The sequence below is a fragment of the Dicentrarchus labrax genome, unplaced genomic scaffold (genome assembly GCF_905237075.1).
Source record: "Dicentrarchus labrax unplaced genomic scaffold, dlabrax2021, whole genome shotgun sequence".
Classification (NCBI taxonomy): Eukaryota; Metazoa; Chordata; class Actinopteri; family Moronidae; genus Dicentrarchus; species Dicentrarchus labrax.
This window is the reverse complement of record NW_026136712.1, coordinates 23693599-23713490: the sequence shown is the minus strand read 5'-3', so window position 1 is coordinate 23713490 and position 19892 is coordinate 23693599. Positions and strand designations below refer to the sequence as shown.

Here is a 19892-nt window from a genome sequence, read left to right as displayed (position 1 = left end):
CCTGAGACTGATGGACTTTTTAATTTACTCACTGAGCATTTTGTACTCAGAGCTGCTTGACAGACTGGAAAGTTATAGCAGTTATATTTAGTTGTGTTTATTTTGCCTAGCATCCCACAGACACACGACCAGATAATAAACTGGAGGGGGGGGTGTTGCGTCATTTGGAGGAGGAGGAGGAGGAGATTGTGGTGACAGGTAACGGTTACAACGCGTTGTCACTTCTGCAGTGCTAACTTTATCTCCACTGGAGTGCAGCATCCTGGGAATGTGGGGGGAGGGGGGGTGGTAGGGCGAGAGACATAAACAGAGAGTGGAGAGAGAGAGAGAGAGAGAAGAGAGAGAGAGGGAGGATGCAGCGTTGCATCACCTCAGTCTGGTTCCTGCAGACACTTCGAGGAGCTACAGTTCCCTTTCTGAGAGTGACGGAGCTGCAAAGGTAAAAATAGAAGCAGTTAAGTGGACGAACGTCAGAACCAACAGATCATCTGATTAAATACAATGAATCCAGCTGCTGGTGACTTCCACTGCTGGAACACACGAGTACATTTACTCAAATGCTGTACAAATTCGAGGTACTTTACTTGAGTAACTAAAGTTGTAGGAAGAGAATTTCACTATAATTTATTTGAAGGTTTGTTTTTTAACCCATAGTGATGTCACCCATCTGTTTGTGAAGAACCATTTTGATGACATGACATGACAGTTTGTCGAAGCCAGCAGAGGTGACGTACTGCGAGTCAAGCACTGCTGACATACCTCTTAAGTACAGTTGTGGCTGATGGGAATATCATTAGTTGACCTGATGATGGCGCTACAATGACTAAAGTGATTGTTTAGTAACCACTGATATTTCCTGCATACATCCAAAATTAGTACGGAGCTAAAATGTGATGGTAAGATAGTGGGCAGAGGTCACATGAACGGTTAAAAAACACTGCAAGAGTGGCCCCAAACAGGAACTATTAGGAAGAGAATTGTGGACCAGGAAGACCCATTTTCCACCAGATTAGCTTTATTAATAACATCTTCTATTCTTATTGGGAATAAACCTGCCTCCTGCATTCACTCTCAGGGTGGGCCAACGCTGCTGGAATGGTCGATGGTCACTTGGTGCTTCTTGGAGAGCCTGATATTTTAACTTTGAAAGTTTGAGAAACAAGAAGTAAAAAATGTCAACCGACAGGAAAAGTCAGTAAAATCATCTCATGGCTAAAATATTTCAATCTGGACCAAAGTGCCTTCTCTAGAGCTAAAAACCACTGGGATCAGAAACATTTCCAAGAACTACAGAAATATTTAACAGAGGTAAATAATGTAGAACTGAACCACTGGAGGTGTATTCGGTGGCAGATTGAATGACTTATTCTTTGTGTTATCTGCTTTGTGTCGCCTCAGGCTGTGTGAGGAGGGTTCAGAGGGGAAATCCCGACCCTCCCTTCCCTTCCTGTAACACAGTGACCGGCTGAGCGACCAGAGGTGCAACACAGTGGCAGTGTCACCCCTCCTCCCCCCTTTAACACACCCCAGACTCTGAGCCAGAAAGGGCCTGGCACGCAAAGAGACAGGGAATCGGCACGATTAAAGGGGATCAGACGGAGAACAGGAAGCTGTTTTCTGCTCCTACACACCCTTTACCCAAACTGTGAAATAATTCCCCTGCAGCCGTGTGATTGTTCTGCCTTCAGACGAGCCTCAAGGTCAGCAGAGTCGGCCTTGGGCGGAAGGGAACCTGGTTCCACACCTCTGGTTTTGGACAGATCGGGTGTTATATAAATGTTTTCAGCAAGGTGTACAGTGGGACTTCATTAGGAGCCTCTGGTTCAAGATGGCTGCCAACATGTTATCAGGTAGTATCAACAGAAGTCTCTGTAGGGGACCATCCTGTGTGGTCAAAGGTTGTTCTCATTAACTTCCTCTTTTGAAAGCCATCATGGCGGCACTGAGCGTTTACTGCCGTCCACTGTAACACCCACTGCACACTGTTTCAGTTTTAATGATGATGAAACCAGAGGAGTTATAATGGTTTCTACTGCAAACACACAATAAGAGTGAGCTCATTAGTTGCAGAGCGAGCGGAGAGTGTCCTAGTATCTGCAGAGGTGAGCTTTAATTACCTGTCAGCTGACAGACTGCAGCAGCCGCTGACAGGTCGGCGGATCGGTAACGAGGCTGGATGTCGATGGCGCTGTCAGTGAGATCAGCTCATTATAGGCTCACATCCAAACCTTCCTGTTTCCAGAGTCGCTTCTAAAACTGGAATCTGATGGAAACCTTCTGAGCTCGGACTGAAATAATAATGAAATTAAAGCTGTGAGAGGTGAAGTTTTAGCATCACTTCAGAACCCTGTTGCTAATTAAGGTAGATATCTCTTACCATCGCTCTGTCCATCTCTCCAGATGATTTTTTATGCTAATTTGCATATTGATTACGCCACCATGGATTCGGCTGCATACAGCTTAGTGTCGACTGCATTTAAAGGTCCAGAATCTAGGTGTGTAGTTGCAGATTGAAACTAACTTGCTTCACTTTCTCTCACGGCCCTATCTAGAGCCACTGTTTGGCAAACCTGACTGACCTACGGGTATAAATAAAGTAACCTAATGTACTTGTGCTTGTAATCATAAAACTACAGCAATGTCACTTTACAGCAGTGTGATGTTATGTAACCTCATTAGTTGAGCAGGAAGGTGGAGGAGAAGCAACGTCAGCAGACTAGAGATATTTTAATCAATGGCAAAGTCATTAAAAGAGCTCCAGTCAGCTCAAGCGATGGAGAACATGATGGAAATCAGACATTTCTGTTTGATGTATTAATGTGAGGAAGGTTACTATTTTCATCAAATCTTTTGTTAACTTTTATTCCTTATGAACAAATTAAAATGTGAAGTTGGATTGAAAAGCATTTATTGTATTGAGTTAAGTTTCAGTAAGCATCTGACTGCTCTGTGGGGAAGCTGTGGGGGCTGGAAATGTTTCTGAACTGTGGAGGTTACGAGGCTGCAGAGGTTAAATCTTCATATCCTTCTTTTGGCTGGAAGGCAATATACACTCCTTCCTCCCAAACTGACTCGGGAGGAAGTCTGTTTATAGGACAGAGATTTTGGACAATCTATAAGACTGTTGTTTATAGATTTTCTCTTCCACTCAGTCCAGTAAATCTGTCTGCTGAGACACAAGCTTCATTCAGACGGATGTTTTTGCCATTGAAAGGAATTATTTTTGATTTGTTTTCTCTTCACTGATTGCAGTGAGGTAAATGTGGGAAGCAACTTGAGTATTTTGCCTTTAATTTACAGGACTTGAAATCATTAAATTAAGCATCCAATGTCAACATTGGACACTTAGACGGCAGGGAATAAAGTACTGAGGTGTGGCCAACATTGCCATTCGTGGAAGTCCATCAGGAAACTCCATAAATCACCTCGGTAGCGCTGTCGTCAAACTGTCCTCTGTCTGTCTCAGAGGTTGTGATCACTGGGAGGCTGCTGAGCCCTGTTCCATTGCTAACACTGACAGCTGCTACATTAGCAGTTAGCAGAGTTCAGGCAGAGCAGCCGGGCGACGTCAGAGGGAAAACCAGACAATATTCTCTCCATAAAATATAATACAGTTTCATACAAATCACTGATAAAGTTTTGTTTTTGTTACAAGCGATACAATGAATCTCCGCTCTGTGTCGCTAAAGGTTGAAGATTGATTGACAGGTGAATTTGTTTTACAGGAATATAAAAATACAAAAAAACAATAATTTTTTTCATACATTGCTAAATATGGGAAACAATAAGACAGGATGTGATCTTAAAGATTTCTTTCTTCATTCTTAAAAATGCATTTGTCAGTTCATCTGGTCTTTAAATGCAGCACACCCTAAAGGAGAAACAGGGACTGTAGAACAAGTAGTGGATGTAGGATGTGGTTCAGTGTGGCTCCAGTTGGACTGTGGTGGGAAAGATCCTGTGATATAAGCTGGTTTCAGCCTCTGAAGGAGACCGACCAGCAGGGCCAACAATGGCACAGAGGCCCCGAAAGGCCCCATTAACCAGGGAGAGGCACTTCCTTTCATCCGTCAAAAATCCACTTTTTCCCCTCAAACTTTTTTCTGTGCATCTGTTTCTTTCATTCGTTGGCGTGCTGATTGATTTAAAGGTTTATTGAAATAATAGGGCGTGCTCGTAGCTCTCAGTTTGCGGTGGGTGCTGTGACCGACGGGAGCCGCCTCAACGCAGGAAGTGCACATTGTGTTTCGAAAGAATGGCAGCCCCATTTTGATTGCCACTGCGGCCCGCTGTCGTTCTGCCAGTCGCGGTTGTGATAAGAAGACTGTTCACGAAAAGCCTCAATGCACAGAGGTGCCTCCACTTCCTTCAAACAACACAATGCTCTGCATCAGGAGTGCTGGACCTGAACTGTTCACCCTGCAGCCTCAGCATGGAGGGATGGTGAGGTGTTCGCAGTTACGAAATACCAACACATTCCCAGATCACAGAGTCTGGATGCACAAGACCCCATGTTAAAGTTAGCAAGAATAAATATGTAACATCCGGTTGCAGTTTCAAAATAAAGCTTGTGTGGTTAGATTTAGGCAAAGAACTATTTGTTAAGATTAAGAAAAGGTCAGTTATGTACCTTTCGTAGGTTAAGATTTGGCTCTTGGGAAGGAAGGAAATTCATCTGAACAGTCAGAGGCTAGCGTCAGTGTGTGAAGCTCACAGACATTTATTCCAGGTTTCAACTCTCTAAAAGATGAAAGAAACAACAACACGGTCCGTTTTAAGGCTTCTTAAAACCTGAGTAGATTTTTAACTTTGTGTCCCAGTTTCACCTCCTCAGACAATCCGACGTTTTTTTCTTTTTAATTCAGCTTTTTGATCCATCTGTCGTCTGTTTTTCCTTCATTCACTGGCAGAAAAAAAAAACAGATGGAGAACAGCAACGACTGTGCAAGGAATTAGCCTGATTCCTGAGAGGACTTTATCCTCCACATCTGCACACACACACACACACACACACATGGCTGTCCCATATTTAATATCACATTTGTTCTCTATTACCAGCTCTGTGTTTGGTTAAAGACATCATATCTGAGAGGACCCAGTTGCCTCAGGAATTACACTCATATTGGACGATTGTGCAGCACACCATAAACGTCCAGCCAGGAGCGTTTTGTAGACTTTTTAGACTTTTTAGACTTGGACACTGACTTATGCATCAGTGGCATGAAGTCTGTGTCTCAGTTATTCCCAAATGATGTAATTCCAACACTGTTTATGGACCCCCTACTATTCCAAAATACTAAAATAACATTTGTACATAAAGCAAAATACTGCATGGGATTAGCTTAAATTGTCTGCAGAGAGGAGACTTATGGGAACCCATAGGACCCATTTTCATTCAGATATCTTGAGGTCAGAGGTCACAGGATCCCTTTGAAAAGGGCCATGTCAGTTTCTCCATCGCCAAAAAGCCTAAATTTGCAGTTTTATTTAGCTTCCTTCCTTCCTGACTTGGTATCATGACATGATGGTACCAATGCATGAGTTAGTACTTGTATTTTCACTACAAACAGAGTGGAAGAGTTTATTTTCTGCTTGGTTATTCCTATTAGGTTTTATTCTGATTTTCAGATTCAGACGTGTGGGTTATGTTGATATTGTTCAGGTTTTGGGAGCATTGTCTGGACGTGTATACAGCGCATTCATTTGTTTGCCTGTTTACAGTCAGCTCTGTTGTAAACAAACCAACCAGCCAACAGTTTGCAACAACAAGAGAAAAGCCACTTATTCCTGGTTGGAAGAAGAAACACGCCCGACAGTTAAACATTATGAAAGACTTGGATATCAACAGGTTTTTTGGACGTGTGCAAATATCACAATGCTGACCTTTTTAAAATGGTTGAACAAAATTAAAGAAGGAGGCTGCGTCTGCCACCGGTGGAAAACTTCAAAATCAGAAGGCAAAATATCTCCAGCGGCTCCAGATGTGGATAACGTGTTGTGGGCGAGTCACTGAGTGGTGACCACAGACACAGAGCCAAAGTATCACATTTTTAAATTAAGATATTTTATTTAGATATCCCATATGTATTTATAAAATGAGGTGCTGACGTTTTCTCCAACTCTTCAACAACTTTTCTGTTTCACGATCAAAAACTAGAGAGAATCCACAAACCTGTGACGGTTTACAGTCTCTGCACACTTCTTTCTGTTTCCTTGTTTCCTCGTTCATAAAGGGTTGGACAGCCTGTCTTACTGTTTAGTGGGTCAGGCTGATCTTATACCATTAGCAGGTCATTCAGCTTGTTTGGGTGTCCTCTATCTAAAGTCTAATATCCGCTTTGCTATATTTTTCCTGCTCTGTTATTTTTACCCCGCCTTTTTCCCCCCTGAACGCTCACCATCTGCTGTCGAGGACAGTAGTTAGGTGTCCCTGGTTTGAAAGGTATTTCCTGATTCTGTTATTTTACAACATTTTTTGAAGCGACTGGATATCCTCTTTTCATTTTTCTGCGTTTTATTTAGACAGGAGGAGCACTGGGAGGTCTGCAGACATTCAAACTGGATCTGAACACTTTCTGAGATACAACACAGAGTTCTTACTGTGAACTTGTTGAACTGTTTCTGCATTTTGGATTTTGTTTTTGTGCTTAGGGTTTATCTTTCAGAGAGACACACGAGGAGCTCGTGGAGGCTGCGGCACTGGCGCATAATGCAGAACAGATGAATCCAAACAACATGAAGCATTTTCAGAGCAGAAAACCAGTTTGTATGACTTTCATGTGGAGCCTTGTGCTGCTATGTGGGTGATGGGTCACGTGACATCATATCCATATCCATATATGCAGTCTGTCCCAAACACGTTCAGTGCTGTGAGCCCATCGGTCCTCGGACTCTGTCATAAGCTGAAGAGCATGGCAGCGAGCATGAGCAGTGACAGCCACCGTGGCAGAAAAGACAGAGAAAAGAGCGCCACCTACAGGAGCTCAACACACATCAGCAGAAAGAAAATAAGACTGAAGGTCGTCTCCTCTGTACAGATTTATTGATTCCAGTAATAATGTGTTTTTTAGTGCAGATTGTTGTGACCCATGTGTCTGATTTATAACAAGTACATTTATTTTAGTACAGTTACATGTTTGAGGAACTTTACTACTCTCTACATTTATCTGACAGATTTACATTTACTAAGGTCGCCGACTTAAGATTTTCCTAGTCGACTAGTCATCACACATTTATGATATGTGAACAGCGGCCTGTGATGATTGTGAATGTGTCAGAACAAGCAGCAAGGAGACTGAACATTTAGTTCATTTATTCCAACACAATGTAACATCACACAGTCTGCTTGTTCAACACACGGAATAAATAACCTCCAACTTCACTGAAACAACGTTATCATCAATAAGTCTGCCAGATTTATCAGTTACTGACTAATTAACAGGCTACAAACTGGCTCCTTTTCCTGTTATGTTAGATGTTATTACTGTTGTAGTTGTTATAAATGTACATATCGGCTAGTACAATACCACTAGGGGTTACCAAAGCTGAATAATTGAATTAATTTGTAGCTTTACCGTTCAATTATTGCAAATAAGTATTAAATATCAAGTTAGAGGATGGATTTGTAGTCACTGAGATGAAGCTCTGCCTGTAAGTCTGAAATCTGGGGGGTCCTCTATCTGTCATTACCAGGATGTGCTAACATGCTAACAGCAATGCTCTTAAAATCATCACATGTTTTAGGCAAAACCGCAGCTGGTTCTGTGACCTTATATGCTTTTAATCTAGATGATTTCAAATGTAAAAATAATCACTCAGAGTGACATAATAAAGTAGTTGTTTAATACACGAGTCCCAAAATCCCCCAAAGTGACGGCCGTGGCAGGCTGACAGGTGTGTGCGGTCCCGTCCTCCATTTTGCTGAGTATGATTTTGTCACTGTGCTGTACGTGTAGTTGGCAAAATCAAAATGGAGGCTTAAGTTATTAAAACTGAGCAGCTTTAATCATTGGCTGCTGAAACTCAAGGTTGGAAGAGCAGCAAGGATTAATGTCCTTTAAAGCAGAAAGCTTCATATCCACCCGGCCTGCTGTCACTGCCCCTCTCTCTCTCTCTCTCAGCTGATCCCTCATTTCATCTCTCCTCTGCTGCCTTTTGCTCTTTCTCTCTTTCCAGCCAGCTGTCCATCCCTCGTCCATCATCGCAGCCTTTTTTCTGCCTTCTGTTCTTCTCTTTCGCCCCATATTTCGCTTATTTATTTTTTTGGTTGATTTTCCCATCATCTCTTCTTCCTCTGGATCGGGGCGAGATATGAAGCGGCACCATGGGTTTCATGGAATTCTACCTGGAGATTGACCCCGTCACCCTCAACCTCATCATCCTGGTCGCCAGCTATGTCATCCTGCTCCTGGTCTTCCTCATCTCCTGCATCCTGTACGACTGCCGGGGCAAAGACCCCACCAAGGAGTACGCCCCCGACAACGCGCCGGCGCCGCCCAGCCAGTCGCCGATACGCCTGGTGGTCATGCAGAACTCGCCCGCCTCGTCCCGCTACGAGCCCAACAACACGGTCGGCCACGGCGAGCTGCCGACGCCAGACCTGAGCCGGGACAGAGGAGAAAGGGAGCGGGAAAGGGAGAGGGAGAAGAGGAGTACTCTGGTGTGAGGAAGAGGAGGAGAAAGTGGAGGAGGGACAACCATGAAGTGCTGTTGTATCACTTTGTACAGAGTTTTAAGTCCTGGGATCTTATTTTTACTTTTTAACATCCCTGGATGGTGTCGATGAGCTGCTGTACTCAGCAGAAGGTAAGCAGCCAGCAGGGCCAACATTAAACTTTAGGGGCCCGAAAAAATATTTTAGAATCAACTTGAACCCGAACAGCCACTAAATGCAAACATGTGCGGCAGAGATTAAAAAGAACTTAAGACAATTGAAAATGAAGTTGATAAAAACTAAACCAGGAGTTCCCAAACTTTTCTATGTCAACAACTCCGACATTAGAGAGAGGATTTTGTCTTAAAGAATCTCCTGAGTGATTATTTAATTTGGTTTGAAGATTATAAAGTCAATCAACGATCAAACTGGGATCACTATAAATTATAATCAATAAAAACGGGCAACCCTGATTCTTCCCTCATTGTTCCGGCTTCCAAAAAATGTGATAAACATTAACAATCTGTAACATAAAATAACACAAAATATGTGTTTAGCAATCTTTTGTGTATTGTGCACCACAATGTACACAATACACAACCAATGACCAAAGACGAGATATCACTGAAGAAGAGATATCACTGATCAAACTCATAATGGTCAAACATGACAAAATCTGTGTGTTTAACCCCTTAAAGGAGCTGGGCAAAGATATTAACTTTTTATGACAATTACAAAAGTATGTTAAAAAAAAAAAAGACAAAATCCTTACTTTGGAGAAACAGAAATCAGCAATATTCATAAATCAGTTATTAAAATTGTCTTTTAATTTCAGTTAATTAACTTATATCCCAAATCTGACAACACACTTACACTTCGGGGACTCAAGCCGACAATGTGGGGACTCACACCTGAAAGTAGACTCACATTGTGGGGACTCCTGCGTTCTGGGGACCGATAATAAACTTAAAAGGTTTATTTGATGGTTTAGTCTTATTGATGGCGTGAAGAGTAGAATTTGTTAAGCTTATTGTCAGAGTCCAGAGAATGAAGTAAGTTAGAGGAAAGTCCCAACAGGGTAAGCAAGAGCAGTGGGTGGGTGATCTCGGGCTTTGGGTTCAACTGACGCAGCTGTTTGCCAGAATATTGTTTCAACAACAAAACACTTGTGTGTATCAGTCTGGTTTCAGCATCTCCTGAGAGCGTAAAGGTTGCTCAAAGTCAAAGTATATGAGAACTTAACACCACAAACATTTTTATTTCTCTAAAATAAACCACATCTGTTAAATCATCCTGCATCTGAACATCTGTGTGTGTTCAGATATTTTGTTATGTGTCGAGGGCATTTGCTCACAGACTGTGTCGTGCCAGTGCTCTGTATGTTCCAACCGTAATCCATGATGCATTAGCGAATGCATGGAAATTAATTATTACTGATATGTGTCTGTGGCACGGATCGAGGCCGTCATCACACGCAGCCGATTGGTTACAATCACATTAACAGCAAATCACAATCTGATTAATTAGTTTCAGGCTGCAGTCGCTTTTTCGTTCTGTCAACAGCAGTGAAATGTTTGAATGTAGGGATTTCCTTGCTTTTTGTTCTGATAATTAGGGTTTAGGTACCGAAACAGAAAGCAGATGTCGGTGCCTCCTTTCAGTACCAGAGCCGAAATAGCTTCCCTCTGTTGCAGACATTAAAGGAAACAGAGGCATCGCTAGTTAACATTACGGCAACTCTCTTCTACATGGTTCTGGCTTAGAGCTTTATTTGGCCCCCAAAAAATCTGTATTTAATGATAATACTTCTGCAAAAGAATCGCAGAGGTCTGAAGGAGGAATTTGTAGCACTGTTAACTTTAAATGGCAACCCTACCTTAGCAATAAAAATACAGTTCTTTAATGTCTTTAACCAACATTTTATGCTTTTTTTGTTTTTTAAGTATCAGTTCAGGCACAAGGCTTTTTTTTAATTTTTTTAATTGGTACAACTTCTGTTCAGAGTTGGCTGATATAATTATTTAATTTCCAACATTTTCAAAGTATGCTTTCATTGCCCTAAACACATCTGCTTCTGTTCTGTCCATACTGAGTTGGCAAGAGGATAATTACTTTTACAAGAAACATTCATATTTTATTCATGATGTTTCTACTGTCAATCATTTTAAACCTCTGCAGAACATTTATGTAAAGCTGTCTACACGCAGCTTTAGGTCGATGCCCCGCCCGCTAGCACACAGTGGATGCTTTAATCTGATGGTATAGATGAGAAACTCTCACTCTTACAAAAGGGTGGAAGAAATCCTCTCAGTTAATTAGACTACAACCCAGGAAAACCTTTCAGGTTTTGTAATATCAGTTTTAAGCCCAGTAAAACAAAACACAGGAGGTAATTATGAAGTTTAGCTTTGTGCTGTTTACTGAAGAAGCCATGGAAACAAATGAAAAACTGAAGCACTGAAAATGTCCTGATGATCATGTCTTCCAGATCTAGTTATTCTGAGGGGATTTTCTCATGAGAACGACTATCATTTGTCATTTGTCACTGTGATATGTCAAGCCAGTACTGGTGACTAGAAGACCTCATAGAGGCCTTTTCCACAAACAGGGAACCGGTTTCATTCTGGTTCTGGCAACTAGTTTTGAAGCATTCAGAGCCTTTTGAACGGAAAAAACGTTTTAATATTACATTGTTTTCTCATAATCATGAAATGCTAATTCATAATTATGAGACACAGAAGTCTAAGAGAGATTTCCTAATTAGGAGTTAACACAAAGTGTAGCTGAGGCTGATGGGAATGTCTTTGGGAAGTTCATAAAACATGTGCTTTTGTTGATATCACACAAGACAGATGTGAACTCCACGTCACCGGTGGTAAGTCCTGAACTGTGTGCAGCAATGTTGTTTTAATTACAATTAATTCTGAGGTGAACCAAATTATTTCTTACTCCATCCAATAATTATATCCTGAACCAAAGTGATGGACCGCCCAACATCCCTAGAGAAATGCTGTCAGCTGTGGGTAAAAGAAAACACTTTATTGATTGGTCTCTAGTCGGAACTTCCACTAGCTGTTGGATGGAGAACATCAGCAGAACAGACTGTGAGTCTGTTGGCTCCCTTCCCCCCAAACTCTGGACCCTGAGGTCCCAGACTCTAAGCTCTTCGTCCTGCTGAAGCTCTGAACCAGTCTGCAAATCCCCTGCCTGACCCCTACCCTCCTCCAAGCATCACTGAAATGAATTTAGCTGACAACATAAACCCCCACTGGACAGGGAAATAATGAATGGATGGACGGATGTGTGTGCGTCACTCATCCCTTTGACGTATGCTGCTGGACAGTAGGACTAACCCTTTGGTGGCCTCTGAGAAAGGGTTTACACATGTGGCATGCAGCAGATTTGTTGGATGGTGATAAAAGAGGCAGATTGAGAACCTCAGCTGATGTTTGTTTGGAGGGAAATCCTCTGACTGAGAAACCACAGCACTGAGGAAACAACATCTTTTTACCTCATACAGATAGATATTTTATTAATGGGCGAATGATGTCACACTGAGGTTTGTTTCAGATGTCTGTATAGGTAATGTAGTACATATTACAACAAACAGGCATACTATTTTCCAAATAGGCTATTGATTTGATTCAAAGGCTTATTTTAGTGTTTCCCATTTACAGTAAAGAGTCTACAGCCATGCTAACAACATCCTGCTAACATGCTCATAATGACAATTCTAACATGCTGATGATTAGCAGGTATAATGTTTACCATCTTGCATGCTAACATTTGTAAATAAGTCGTGACCACAAAGTACAGCTGAGGTTGATGGGAATGTAGGAATTAGTATTAGTTAACAGGTATTTGGTTATAAAACAAAGTGTAGCTCATTGACAGTATAAATAATGGACAGAGCTTCCGGGTCTGTGACGTGAAGCCAACATGAAAAAATGTCATGGTTACAACCGTAACACCAAACTCGCAGCTTCAAAACCTGTACCCACAAACCAATGGGTAGGTTCACATTTGGTATAGACCTTTTTCACAGCAACCATTTTGACATTTTTGTACAGTAGGTTAAACACAGGTGTTGCCAATAATACTAATTAAGGTTTTAACGTATACTGATAGATCGTCTTTGCCTCACATTTTACAGGAGTTGGCCACACTTACATTGTCCTTGAAGTTGTTTTTCCATGTTTTTTCCAGGGTCTTGGCCACACCTGCTGAAAAATATTCCAGAAAACCCTTAAATTCCCGCCATCGGCCTCCATCCTGCCTGCCAGCCTGAACTCTTGGAAGGACTTGAACTCACCAGAGGTTGGTGAAGATCTGATGTCGAGGTGTAACTATCTTCTGGGACATTGGAGAAATGTTTACTTTGCCTCATCAGGACCTGCTTCTTCAGTGACACACAGAGTTACAGTGCAGGAGCTGTGATCCGTCACTACATCGAGCTCTGAGACTTGAGCTGAAGGCGAACTCTAACTGAGGCACTGCCAGTTGGTGTCCATTCTGCTGGACAGTCATGGAACAGTTACGTAGCTTGATTACAGAAAGAAGGACGTTATGGTCAGTAACCACAGCTGGCACCATCATAAAGGTAGCTCCATTTGACCTCAGTATCCAGTATATTACTCTGCAGTGAACCAATAACCAACTGCCGCTCTGCTACAATGTGGAATAGATGATACATTACAACAGATCTTTCTGTTCTTTTCAGGACAAAAACTCAAATAAGCTTTTCTCATTTTGGCTTGTTAGAAACAGGTGTAACTAATAACCAGTCTCTTCAGGATTTTGTGGGCTTTTTAGGGGGGATTATTGCGGCCTAAAATGCCTGATTTTACAGCAGCTTTTCTTAAAAAAATCAGTGGTGAGGACTGCTATGATTTGTGAAACTCGCAGAAAACTACAATGGTTGGTCATTCTCAACGATTGATTGAGAATCGCTATCACAACATCGTGATTTCCTGGAGGGACTGTTTAACATTAAGACCTGAGTGGAGACAACAGTCAGCCTTTGTAAAGGTAAAAACAGTTAAAATAGCCAAGTATGATTATCATTCAGTGTAAAGAGATTTTCCTCGACCCCTGTGGCTGTTCTGTCCCCAGTTTTCCTCGTTGTGGCTGTTTTTTTAAAAATGTTTCTTTGTAAAAACACCATAATGCTGCTGTTCACATCACTTTTTACAGGCTAACAGCTTATCACTGTGAAAAAACACTTTTCATCCAATCTATAGTGATTTCTAAGGTTTCACCTCAGTTGTAAAATTGACGCAATGTTGCTTTTCTATAGGATGTAAAAAAACTATTCATGAAAAATTTAATTAAATTTAAATAATTCCCAAATGTATCAAGTGATGTATATGTATAATCTCTAATTAATCGGGTAATCTTTTTAATGATGTAATATAATTGTTTTTTTGGGAAAAAGGACGACATCAGAACCTCTCAGTTCAGTTTAAAAAAAACATGACCTTTTTACATATATGTACATAAATCCTCCAGTAAAATGAGCAGTTTATTATTGTCTGTAGCAGTTTTACTCCTTGACAGCTGGAGCGGGAAGGGAACTAAAAAGCTGATCAGGGCCCTCAGCAACTATTTAACAAGATTAAAATGTCTATTCATTTGTGTCATAATTTGAATTATTAAAGAGTTGGCAACTGCGAGAGGGCAGCAGACCCCCAGGGGCCCCAAAAGCCCCAATGTTCAACTTGTGTTGTTTGGTTTTTAGGAATTTGTCAGGGACTTTTTCATTTTCTCATAAATTGGCCCATCAAAACTTTTTTTTCACCTGTATAAATTTAGTTTTCATTCCTGAATAAATGCATGTCTGGGAGCAGATACTGTAACAGGTTCATTCGTCTACAGTCAAGGGAAAATTAATAGATTTGTGGATGCTATATTCCATCAATCTATCCATTATCATCCACTTATCTGGGGTCCGGTTATGGTGGCAAAAGTTCGAACAGGGCACTCCAGAAAATCCCTCTCGCCTTCCAGCTACTCCTGGGTGATCCCGAGGAGTTCCCAAGCCTAATGTGAGATATGTCCCTCCAGCAAGTTCCCCGGGGTCTCCTCCCAGTTGGTTATGCCCAGAAAAAAAAGAAAGGTGCCCAGGTCTGATCAGATCTGAACCACTTCAGTTAGCCACTTTTGACACAGTAGCTCTACTCCGAGGTCCCTTTGGATATCCAAGCTCCTCAGCCTATCTCTGAGGCTTGTCCCCCCTCAGTCACTACCCAAAGCTCAGTTCCAATGAGCTGGAACATAGATTGACTGGTAAATCGAAAGCTTTGCCTTCTGCTCCCTCTTTACCACAACAGTCCCGAAATAGGGATTTGGGAACACCATTGCAAAATCAGTGAGCATCTCTTCAAGCAATAGTACGTTGTTTTATGTATATTTTTGATGTCAGAATGGCGCTGCACAGGGCAGATGAATATTCTATGTTTCTAAATGTCAGTAATTGTAAGTAATTGTTATTGTGCACATTTGCACTGTGGCAAACTGGCTTAATCTCTCTTCCTTCCTGAAATGACAAAATCCTCCATGACCAAAAAGCCTCTCGCCTCCCACGTCAGGCCATCCCCTCTGCTCATTGGCTCTGGCACCATCAGACAGATGATCCAACCCAGAGTCTTTAGAGGACTCGTGCCACAGAGGCCCTCACAAATCCTCTTACATGAAAAAACAGCACACAGCCAGTTGAGCAACCCACCAATGGCTGCATCCCATCCATGATATGAATTGCACAATTATCCACTCCCCTCCATATTCCATGTTTGTGGATTATATGGTGACCGCCGCAGAGTATTAGGAGCATGTATTATGTATTTGTTTTTCCCCTGTGCAGTTTTTTGTCCGTAGGGAGGGTTATGTAAGCTTCAGGTTGTCAACAGGCTGAGATTTCGGCGTGTTCAGGCCTGACCTGACGGCTCATCTGATGCCTACATGGGGCTCAGAGATCGCAGCACGCAACGCTGAAAAGATCTGACAAAAAACTGGACAAACAAACCCATCTGTTTGTCTGTCTGTGACATCAGATGTAATCCAGACTCCTGGGGGAAGAGTGGTACCATCAGGGACTCCATGATGGTGCTGTATGGTGCTTTTGATAGAAGCATCCGTCAAGTCTTCCATTACGACTTAGTGTATTCAGACAATTAAACCAGTGTGAAAGAAATGACGAGCTTGAATAGGAACCTAAGAAGAAACCCATGCAATCAATCTACCAATGGCTTCTGATAGTAGTCTTTCTATAAAGGTTCTAACCTTTCAGTTTTCCTGTGAAAGTGCAGCAAACAGAGCAACATTTGAAATTTGAAGAACATCTGAGACCTAATGTCCTCTTCAACACCGAACACAAACTGCATAAAAGCTGTAAAATTTGAATGTATTGTTGTGGTGATACACTGTATATGTCTATATACTACATAAGTCAAATACAGACTTGTGTCTTGTTATTTTAGCTTCCTTGAAAAGGAGATTTAACTCTACATTTTGAAGCTGATAATGGCAGCCATCAAAACGTGGCGGGACCAGAGTTTGGGTCCTATGTTCCCAGGGTATCATGTTCCCAGGGTCCAAAGCTCCTGGGATCCTAAATTCCCAGTCCTATGTTCCCAGGACTCTATGTCCCTCAGTTTATTATTCTGTTATCAAACATAAACCTCCCTATTGTGTTTGGGTCAAAAGCAGGGCTTCAAACATGTTCTCCTTGGAGACACGTCTAGGTCCTATCTCCTGACCAATGGGTTATCTTAAACCTAACCATTCAACAATTTCACGGGAACACCTACATCCTCTAGTCTGTAAATAATGCACCTGTTAATAACCAACTGTATGATCTGGGCTGAGATAAACACCGATCAGCCCTAACACTGTGAGCACTGACACCGAATAACACTGATTATCTGGTTTATCAGGGCTCCTGTCAGTGGGTGGGGAGTGAAGGCTGCCCCGTGTGGTCCGATCCAACAGACGAGCTACTGTAGCTCAAACTACTGAAACAGTTAATGCTGGTTCTGATAGAAAGGGGTCAGAACACACAGTGCAGAACAATCTGTTGGTCTGGGACCAGTCAGGGAGTCCAGTGCTCATAATGTTAGTGCTGGTGTAGTTTGAGACTACAGTTTATTGCTGCTGCTATACTGTAGCCCAGGGTTTCCCAAACGTATGGTCGCAACCCAAAATGGATCTCAGATCCGTTTTATAGGGGAGTAAGGTACATAACACTGCTATGATACATGAAATCATTTTTCTAATTGCAATAGAAGAATAGAAGAAATAAAATCAGAGGGCTACTCTCATCCAGTAACTCCACAAACACAGAGCTGGAATGATTTAGTGCTTATTAGATGTTTGGACGTAAATACAAGGACAGATTCTTCTAACAGCTTCAACACTCAAAGGTTTAAACAGATGTGAGCTGTCCTAAAAACAAAAAGTGCAACCTTTTTAGGCTTATGTGACCAACAGATGTTATTTTCTGCACAAACTGACAGCCTGTAGGGTGGGGTGGTGCTTTAAGACTGCCCAAATGCAGTCATACTGTATTTTCATACAACACAGAGCATTTCATGGACTTCTCCAGATTTTAAACCAGCACTAAAAACTCCTCTGCTGTCACCGTGTGATGGTCTGAACTCGTGGGATTAGCAGAATATCCTGATCTGCTCCCTTTCACTTTGAGAAAATGGTATTACATAAAAACAATTCCAACTTAGTGGGGTGCTAAAGAGGCTAAAATATGAGACCAAATGAATCAAAAGAGCTGTACATGTTGTTGCCTACATGTACTCATTGGGATTTAATCTGGTTAAACTGGCAGGACGGTCAGATATCTGGACAGGGACATGTTCTTTTTACCTCATTTGCTTATTAATTCATATCACATGCTCAAAAAGAGGTGGAAGTGCAAAGGATCTGTTTTATTTTTACAGGATATTTTTTAATATACTGGATGAGATGGATACACAGTTCTCAGTGGTGGAAACAGGATTCAGATATTTTATATAAAAGGTCCAGTGTGTCACATTAAGGAGGATCCATTGTCATAAACGGAATAGGATATTCATACGTATGTTTTCATTAGTGTATAAGTACCTGAATATAACTGTAGTTTTTGTTACCTTAGAAATAGATGGTTTTATATACAGAGAAAGTGGTTCCTTGTTTTACTGAGTCCGCCATGTTTCTACAGGCCAGAAACTCAAACGCACAACTGAAGACACCAGGATTGAGCTAAATAAACAGTTCCCTTTTACTTTCAAAAGTGCAGCACACAGAAAACCCAACGATCAAGCAAACATCCGAATCAACAAAAGGCAAAAGGCGGAAATCAAATAACCAAGACACATAAAATCACAAGGGAATCCTGGAAGACTAGAAATACGAAGATGAACTGGAACTGAAGGGAGAAACCACAGTGACTATATTCTCTACAGGTGTGTGCGTAATCAGACACAGGTGCAGGTGATTAGGGCGGGGCAAACAATAACTAACAGCAGAAAACACACAAGGCCAAATACAAAGTACAAGTAACAAATAAAACAGGAAACACACACAAAATGATAATTTCACAATAAAAGATGGCAGTTAAACATGGCGGCCAGAAGAGGACCCGCTCCCTCTGTAGGTAAAAAATGTCTCATTCTAAGGTAATGAAAACACAATGATTCTTATTATCTGCTGATTAAACACTAATTAAAACATACCTATGGATATTATATTACATTTCTGATCCTCCTCAATGTTACACACTGAACCTTTAAATGTTATTTTCTTATCACCAATCGTTCTGGACTCTGACCTTGAATAAAAATCAGAGGAGTAAGTTTGAGAACTTCCCACTTTTTTAAGAAATCTTTTTCCAGGAGTTTTTCTTAACATTAAAGGGCTGCACTCACAAACGTTGGACATCGTTTACAGGACATTCCTTCGACTTAATAAACCGACAGCAGTTTTCCTCTAACTGTAACATTAATTAATTCACACCACTGGTTCAAATATAATTCAGGTTTTCCAGGACAACACAGATCAACTTCCAGGTGTTTCCACGACAGGAAAAGTAGTTTCTAACTTCAATGTTGCTGTTGATAAAGCTAGATCTTATTTTAATCAATGTATATATGGCTGGGTAGCTTAATCTGTAATAATGTATCATCATTATTAGGCTTTTTATAGTTTGCATCATCTGAATCTGAAAGTAACTAAAGTTATTAAATAAACAATAAAGTAAAAAGTAAAAAGTAGAATATTTCCCTCTGAGAAGTAGAAGTAGAGTAACAGCATAAAATGGAAGTAAAATGTACTTTCCATCACTGTAAATTAAGTTGTGTGGTTGTCATCTTTAAATGCTTTAAACTTTTGAATGGAGTGAACAAGCACAAGGTAGAAACGTCAGTGCAGTCTAACGTTGCAGAGAGGAGAAGACTGAAGGTTCAGGTGTGCAGAGAGAAACACTGACAAAGAAACTCTGAGGACATCTGATGGACAGACGAGGACTGACAGCAGGACACGGAGAGGATGATATTTCTAACTTTACTCAAATGTGTCATTTTTGGTCAGCGGAGGATCTTTTTCTTCCAGTGAGCTCTACTTTAAATAAATGACTTCAAACAGTTTTTCTCTCTATGTTCATGGTGGTCCTGTGATTCACAGTAGGAGGGGGGTTGATGCCCCCTGGTGGTCAGCTTTTGAGCAACACCAGACTGAGTGCTGATTGTGGATCAGATCAGACGGCTGCAGCAGGAGGATGAGGAAGAGGAGGAGGAGGAGAAGGAGGAGGAGGAGACACAAGTCAGTTGGACAATTTCCAGCATCCTTCAAATAATAAACCGGAGACATAAACTATAAACTTGTAACTGGCCCCTTATTTTTATTTAAAGATTATTTTAATGGCTCCACTTTTGTTTTTACTGTCAGCAACAGCTCTTGTTACTTCCTATGAGTAACTGATGGTTAAATGTACCCATTGTGTAGTACTGTAAATAATTAATTGTAATAAAAGAGATCATTGTGAATTCTCGACAACCTGCATGTTCTCATCTAAAACCATAATTATATCAACATAAATCTAATGCTGCGTTCATATTAAGAGGCTCACTGAAAGAAAGAAGTCACTTCACCAGCTACCTCAGTTATAATGCTGTCAGTATCACACTGACCTGAGTTCAGCAGCAGATCTGCCATTCAGTACCTTCACATTGATATTCAACGTAGGCTAATTAGA

At 41.3% G+C, this 19892-nt stretch overlaps 1 protein-coding gene across 1 annotated transcript; it reads left to right on the top strand.

Moving 5' to 3' along the window:
- Positions 1-7501: 7501 nt before the first annotated feature.
- si:ch73-256g18.2 (small integral membrane protein 36) lies at positions 7502-16878 on the top strand. The gene is made up of 2 exons (XM_051417088.1): positions 7502-8805; positions 12860-16878. Exon 1 carries the CDS (start codon positions 8324-8326, stop codon positions 8663-8665), a length of 342 nt encoding a protein of 113 aa, XP_051273048.1. The 5' UTR covers positions 7502-8323; the 3' UTR covers positions 8666-8805; positions 12860-16878.
- Positions 16879-19892: the final 3014 nt, after the last annotated feature.

Excerpts from the sequence above, each read along its gene's own strand:
- si:ch73-256g18.2 (XM_051417088.1), top strand. The coding sequence starts at position 8,324 with ATGGGTTTCATGGAATTCTACCTGGAGATTGACCCCGTCACCCTCAAC.